The sequence below is a fragment of the Myripristis murdjan genome, chromosome 1 (genome assembly GCF_902150065.1).
Source record: "Myripristis murdjan chromosome 1, fMyrMur1.1, whole genome shotgun sequence".
Classification (NCBI taxonomy): Eukaryota; Metazoa; Chordata; class Actinopteri; order Holocentriformes; family Holocentridae; genus Myripristis; species Myripristis murdjan.
The window spans coordinates 3952905-3960547 of NC_043980.1; the positions used below are offsets into that span (position 1 = coordinate 3952905).

Below are 7643 nucleotides of genomic sequence, written 5' to 3' on the forward strand. Positions count from 1 at the left end.
GAAAGCCAGAATTTTTTTAGTAATATTCCAGTAACGTATTTCTCAAGCATTTAACAGAAATGTTCAAAATGCAGCTAAAATGTGTGAAACATTTTGGATATCACTGCAGCTGCTGCAAAAGTACAACAGGTGAGTCATGAAGAGTTACCATGGAGACGCTGACAAACTAAACCTCCTCACGTGCAGCTGTCGTCCACCTGTCGTCCAGGTGTGACGTGAACTCGCCGCTTTCTGCTGCTTGCATGATAGAAAAACAAAACACCAAAGCTGACATCTGGAGGGAAGAATCCTCAGACCTGGTGCACCGCTGCAGGAAATAAAACCTTTACACCAACTCTAGGGCAGCAGGATGTATTTTATATTCACATTTTGACGATACAAAGATGATACAATTCTTCCTGTACAAAAAAACAAAACAATATAAAAAGTTGGAGAGCAGCTCCGGTGGGAAACAGCTGCTGGGACTCTTTTAGCACAAAACAGCCGCTGAGCTCAGAGGCCACAGGAGTTTTTGTGATATTAATATTAATATTAACATTATTGTCATGGCAGCGGTCCGTGTGCAGCTCTGAGCTACACGACCTTCTGCTTCTTCCGGGCCTGGAACTGCTCCGTCTTGCTCTTGATGGACTTGACCAGCAGAGACAGGCTGGGATCCATCGTCTTCTTGGGCGCCGACACAGACGCCTCCTCCTGTTTCCCGGCACCGGCTTCCTGTTTGCCCCTGCTGGCTTCCTGTTTGCCGAGCTCCTCCTCCAGGTGGCGCTGCTGCTGCTGGCGGCGGCGCTGCTTCTCGGCCTGGATGCTGCGGGTGGCCTTAGTGTTCTTGTAGCCGGGGTGGGACGGGTCCAGGTTGAACAGGTGGGAGGTGAACATGGCCTGGAAACGAGGGTCTTCCACGTCCACCTGAGGAGACACACGGCAGGCTGTTAAAGGGACAGTTCACCCTAAAATGACTCAGACTCTAAGTCACTCATATCGTTTTGAACCACCAGGGTCCATGTAAAAAACGTGTTTTTAGGTAAACAGACGTCTGTATTTTGTGGCAGAACACACCCCTGTTCATCTGCCGGCCTTCAGCAGGGTGGAGCTGACGGAGGTATGTAACACAAGGAATTATGGGTATGTGACTCTTGACGATTCTGTGACCCAAAAACCCAGAATTGCAACAAAATTTTTTACAAACTAACAAAGATTTTCATTCATTCATCTTCTAAACCACTTATCCTCACAAGGGTCACGGTAATAAAGATTTTTTCCCCACTTCTTAAAATTTTTTACTCTTTTAAAAAAAGAGCACATCTTTGGATCAACCGGATGAGACGACGACAAAGACGGAGCAAAACGCACATAAAACCCTGAAAATTAGCAAAAAAAAAAAAAAAAAAAAAATAGCAAAAACAGATTGTGATCAATCAAATTCAGGACCAAGGACTCCTGCACACCTTCCGCTTCACCTGCACTCAGAGAAACTTTCAGTGCAGACACCTTCATCAGGTTATCATTAAACTGATTAAATAACCTGATTTAAATGTATTATTTTAATAAAAAGCCTGATGAATGTGTCTCTACTGAAATGCTGGTATTAAATTTCTCTGCCTGCCAGTGAAGTCTACTTAGTTAATTGAGTCTTTTGTTCTGAATTTATTCTTTACAGTCTTTTTTTCTATTTTATGCTCATTTTCAGTTGCCATTTTAGTTTCTTTTTGCCTGTTTCCTTATTTTTCTTTGCTCCTTTTTACCATGTTCCAGTAAAAAAACAGCAGCAGCAGCAGAAACATGTGGTGCTGCAGAACCTGACAGGCTGAGGAGCCCTGCGCCGCCTCCCAGCCGAGGCTCTCTGACCTGGAAGTCGTCGTCCTCCAGCGGCTCCTCGCTCTTCTTCTGCAGCTTCTTCCTCTTCCTCTTGCTCAGGTTCTGCTGCTCCACGATCTTGTCGTAGTTGAAGTGTTTGTGTTTGGCGTCGTCCTCGTCCTCCATCAGCAGGGCCATCTCGGCCTGAAACACACACACACACACACACACACACACACAGAATACGCACACATTAAAGCGTTACAAGCGCCCAACAGTCGGGACGTGAGGGGTCAGAGGTCAAATTTAGGTTTTCATGTTTTGACCGGAGCTGAAGGATCAGATATTGTGATTGTGATTTGATTCACTGTTTTCACAGGAAATGCTCATTTTAGCATCGTAATTTTAATTTTCACTGAACAACTCAATTCAAATGGTGATAATGTGATTTTTGCTGAAGGGCGTCATGTCTTCTTCTCTGTGACACCATCAAACTTTATTTCCAACATTTTAGCACAGTGGTTTTCAAAGTGCGGCCCGGGGACCCACAGGGGCCCTCAGTAAAATGAGAATTAGTTTAAATGGTTGTGGTCACACAGCATCACTGATCTGACCTTAATTCTCCCCAAAAATAAATATTTTTGCAAATTTTCAGGTAATTTACTTTTCTTAAAATTTACTATATTATATATTTTATCATATTATATATTTTTTTATTTATCTATTTATTTTTACAAATATTCCTGTAATTTTTTTTTTCAGGCTAAAATGATCATGACCTCGTCTCCCACAGTTCTGAAAGAAGTAAAGTGAATTTTCTCAGGGTTTAAAGGGTTAATTTCACTACGACTGAAGTCAATAGAAATCGTCCTGATAAAAAACAAACAAACAAAAAAACGATTGTTTCACCACCACGTGGTTACAGTCTGACCTCTGTGGACAAACTAACCCTGCACTCAGCACGTCTCCTCCTCAGAGCCTCTGAGGCTGAAAATCGTCTGAACCTGAACTCTGACCTTTTGTTTCTGCAGCTCCTCTTCCTCCTCCGCCGTGCGCTCCTCCTCTTCCTCCTCCTCCTTCTTCTTCTTCTTCTTCTTCTTGCCCTTGGTTTGGCTCCTCTGCTCGGCTCCTGGCAGCAGAAACACAGACAGATTCTGACGTCTGCTGTGATCATGAAGCTCCAGCAGCTCAGCGTTAAAACACAGACAATAACTAACTAATAAAATGAACTAAAACCTTTCGTGGACATTTTATCAAAATGACGTTCTCTGTGTGTGGAGGATGCACGATAATATCAGCACCTCATCCATATCAGTTGATATCAGCTTTAAATCCATCATGTTATCAATACATATTTCAGAGACCCAAAATTTCTCACATCATATTTTTAGGGGAGCTCCTGTCTTAAGGGCAGCTGAGCTCCTCCTGCTCCCCTGTAGCGCCCCCTGCAGGTCGACAGTTTGTGTTTCTCTTCATTAAGCAGCTGCTTTACAGCCGAGCTGCTCTTCAGTTTGTATTCAACCAATCAGCTCACAGCTCAGCCGCTGGGCGGAGTCAGCCGCTGGGCGGAGTCAGCTGCTGGGCGGAGTCAGCCGCTGGGCGGAGTCAGCCGCTGGGCGGAGTCAGCTGTGTGCGGTGTGGCCGTGCACATCAGCAGCCCTCTGTACTGATGTTTTATGTCCAACACAGACAAATCCAATAAAAGCCCTGACCCGCTGATAGGCTGATAGGCTGATAGGCTGATAGGCTGATAGGCTGATAGGCTGATAGGCTGATAGGCTGATAGGCTGATAGGCTGATCGATCGGCAGCATTGATCACCTGCAGCTCCGAGCTCCTCGGCGAAGAACGGGTCGCTGAGGTCGACGTCTGGAGGAAGCTCGTCGTCGCTGAGCTGCGACTCGGCCTCCGCCTGCAGGGACGACAGCACAGGCTTCAGTCTGGATCTGACCTTTTGACCTCCAGCAGAGCAGAGACGAAACGTTCAGAGGAACAGAGACTCTGACTCGTTCTCAGCTCACCTGCTTCTTTCTGGCTTTCTTCTGCTTCTTCTTGTCCTTCTTCTTCTGCAGAAACTCCTCCCAGGGCGTCAGCTGCTCGCTGCCCTCCAGCTTCTTCTTCACCAGCTGCTCCGTCGTCTCCTTCAGCCCTGAGAGGCGGCCAATCACAGCTCACACTCACAACACTGACAACACTCACAACACTCACAACACTGACAACACTGACCTTTGGGCTGGTTTCTGTTATGGTAATTTTCTTGTAATTTAAATAATTAATTCAATTTTAAATATATAATTACACTTACAATAAATATAGTATTCTGATGATTGTTTTTCACATTATTATCTCATCATTATTATTATTATTATTTTGTAATTATTATTATTGTTATCTTTATTGGTAATTATGTGTTCTTTTGTTGGTAATTTTTTAAAATAATTTATTTACTTTTTTCCTGTTCATTTTGTGGTCATTTTCTGATAATTGAATTTTAAATATATAATTATAAAGACAATAAATATAGCTTTCTGGTATTTTCTTCACTTTATCACTATTACTTTATTTATTGCTAATATTTTGTTGTTGGTTTTTTTTCTGGTGATTTTCTTAGAATTCCCTGTTAGTTTTGTGGTAATCTTCTTGTAATTTAATTTTAAATATATAATTATACAAACTATAAATACAGTTTTCCAGTAACTGATTTTAATTTACTACTGTTATTGTTATTGTTATTATTATTATTATTATTATTATTATCATCATCATTATTATTATTATTATTATTTTATTTAATGCTAATTTTCAGATTTTTTTGTGGTAATTTTCATATAATATTCTTTACATTTTTCCTGTTCATTTTGTGAAAATTATTTTTCACCTATAATTATTATTTTATTTATTTTAAAAATACATATTTATACTGATTGTAAATAAAGCTTTCTGTAATTGTTTTTCTCTTCAGTAGTGGCATCATTATCATTATTATTATTATTTTATATATTTATTGCTAATATTGTGTTTTTGTGGTAATTTTCTTATAGTTTTAATTAATAATAATTCATAATAAAAATGTAAATATATAACTATGTCAATTATAAAATTAGTTTCCTGATAAATGTGTTTCACTTTATTATTCTTATTATTGTTGTTTTATTTATTTGTTGCTTTTTTTTTTAATCTTGTTTGGTTAATTAAATGTTGACTTTATCATGTTTTGAGTGTGTCATGTTTTCATGTCAGAGGCTGAATGATCAAACACACACACCAAACTAAACCCTGACGCTGTGTGTGTGTGTGTGTGTGTGTGTGTGTGCGTGTGTGTGTACCTGGCACCCAGGTGATCTCCATCTCCATGTCCTTGTCCTCCTGCAGCTTCCTGTCCTTCTCCTGGATGCTCTTCAGGATCTCTCGGTACTTGGCGATCTGCTCGGCGCTGTTCTTCTTCATCGTCTTCTTCCTCTTTTCTTCCTCTGGTGGTTTGATCTCGGCGGCGCCCTCTTCTGGCGGCTCCGCTGCAGCGCCAACAGAACAGATTAAAAACAACTTCCACCGGCAAACCAGAGAACAGACGGCACATTTTACCGCATTTACAAGAAAAGCACCTACAGACACAGACGTTAAACACACCTGCACAGGAAATGATGCACTTTGTACACAACGAGGCAGCGTATCAATATAAAAACAAACAGATTAAAACCAAATAAATGGATGCAAAGAGACATAAATCCTCTAAATGAGTAGTTTAATAATAAAAACTTTACAAAACTAAATAAAATATAAGGAAAGACATCAAAAAAGTGCAATTAATCTGATTTCAGGATGTCTGATCAAATATGTTCATGTTGTATTCTAAGAGTCTGTTGCTTTTTATTTATTATATCTGCTTGTGTCAGATGTGATACGATTTATTGTGGATTAAATAAAGAAGAGCAGCATCAAGAAAAGACAAACCTAAGCCCCGCCCCCACATGGTTTGACTGACAGGTGATCTACCTTCTGCCGTCTCGTCAGCGTCTCCGTTCACCTCCTGCTCCTCCTCCTCCTCGTCTTCCTCGCTGGACGAGGCCAGGTAGGCGTTGAAGTCCATGTCCAGCAGCTCGTTCTTGTTGAACTTCCTGCTCATGGCGGTCACGCGCTCGTGGTCCGTCTCGTCCCACGTCAGCTGCACCTGAACGGGTCGACACAAACTCTGCTTCAGTCTTTCTGCTCCCAAACACAAACTGACGAGGCGGCAGAGGCTTTCCTCGCCGGCGTCACCGCGCTCTGACAAAACATCAGCGTCTGTCTTTTAAAATCACAAACTACAGGGGATTATTAGGATTATCACGGCTGAGGGAGCGACACACCACCTCAGGTGATCTCAGGTGATCTCAGGTGACCTCATGCAGAAGCAGCTGGAAACAAAACAGAGACCGACCGGGTGCCACAGGTCGCTTTGGTAACGGTTTGCAGCGAAAGGAAAAAAAAAAAAAAACAGCAGACGGCTAAACGAGTCATGATGAGGAAACAGTTTGAGAGACGCGTTTTGTCGAACAGGAAGTACACTGCAAAAACTCAAAATCTTACCAAGATTATTTGTCTTATTTCAAGTCAAAAATGTCTTATTTCTAGTCCAAATATCTCATTACACTTAAAATAAGACATGATCACCTCAGAAGTAACTTGTTTTTAGACGATTGTCTCTTGTTTCAAGTGAAAATTTGCTTGAAACAAGTGAAAATTTGCTTGTTTCATTGGCAAAATTTGTTTCTTGTTTCTAGCTAATTTTCACTTATTTCAAGTGAATTTTCACTTTTTCCACTGGCAAATTTTGCCAATGAAACAAGCAAATTTTCACTTGTTTCAAGCGAATTTTCACTTAAAACAAGTGAAATAGTCCCGTTTAGGGACTATTTTCCCTGGTGGAGGAGGTGAAAAAGTCCTGAAAAGCCAACAGTGCTGCTGCTTTTAGGAAAACTCATGTGGAGGACTTTATTGGGCTGATGGAAAACTGGAGTGAAGAAAGTGTGAAGGCTCTGAAAGTTCATGTTCATATCGTAGTGGAATGAATGGAGGAAAGGGAGGAGGAGTGATGTGGCAGCTCTGAAACCCCACTGCTCGCTCTGGGAGGAGAGCAGAGGAACATGGAGTTTCTACAGAAAAAGAAAAAAGGATAGAGCTGGAATCCCCTTCACTGGTGCTCATGGAGTATGTGGGGAAAGTAATGAAAAGAGGAAAAAAGAGTGAAATCCAGGCACTCAAGTGACTTTTAAACCTCTTAATTCACTTGAGTGCCTGGATTTCACTCTTTTTTCCTCTTTTCATGAAGTTTATACATTTTGTACTATATACAAACATATATATATATATATTACACTAAACATGCAGGATCACTGGGACGGTCCTTTAATATGTTGCTCCACCCGAGAAAAAACATGGCAGCAACACAGTCAGGGTTCATTTTGTCTGACTCAAATCGTCTTTTTCGGTCCTTTATCAGTCCCGTTCCACACGCGGGCGCGGCGGCGGGCCGTACCTTGGACGTGGCCGTGGCCGACGAGGTGAACAGTTTGGGCGTGTACGCCGACAGGTCCACGTCTGACGCCACGTCTCTGGGCTCGTCCTCAAACGCCACGTCATCAGGGATGAACCTGAACACACACACACACACACACACACACACACACACACACACACACACACGTCAGCTTCTCTAAGATGCTACAACTGTCCTCCTGTCCTTCATTCATATCATTAAAAAATTAATACTTTTAATTAATAATCAATACTTTTGTGGGGTTTTTGGCTACAGATTAAGAGGCAACTGGAAGACATTGTTCTCATGTGACTTTCATTTTCACGCTTTATACA

The 7643-nt window shown here is 41.6% G+C and overlaps 1 protein-coding gene across 3 annotated transcripts in view; it reads right to left on the reverse strand.

Moving 5' to 3' along the window:
• Window positions 1-335: 335 nt before the first annotated feature.
• The window catches only part of esf1 (ESF1, nucleolar pre-rRNA processing protein, homolog (S. cerevisiae)), a 15175-nt gene continuing 7867 nt past the window's right edge, over window positions 336-7643 (reverse strand). For all 3 annotated transcript variants that reach the window (XM_030081742.1, XM_030045190.1, XM_030044403.1), the window contains exons 7-14: window positions 7309-7423; window positions 5787-5961; window positions 5120-5305; window positions 3815-3942; window positions 3615-3705; window positions 2811-2923; window positions 1846-1998; window positions 336-906 (exon numbers count right to left, since the gene is read on the reverse strand). In XM_030081742.1, coding sequence (XP_029937602.1) covers window positions 574-906; window positions 1846-1998; window positions 2811-2923; window positions 3615-3705; window positions 3815-3942; window positions 5120-5305; window positions 5787-5961; window positions 7309-7423 — 1294 coding nt within the window. In that variant the 3' untranslated portion in view covers window positions 336-573. The remainder of the gene's footprint in view (window positions 907-1845; window positions 1999-2810; window positions 2924-3614; window positions 3706-3814; window positions 3943-5119; window positions 5306-5786; window positions 5962-7308; window positions 7424-7643) is intronic.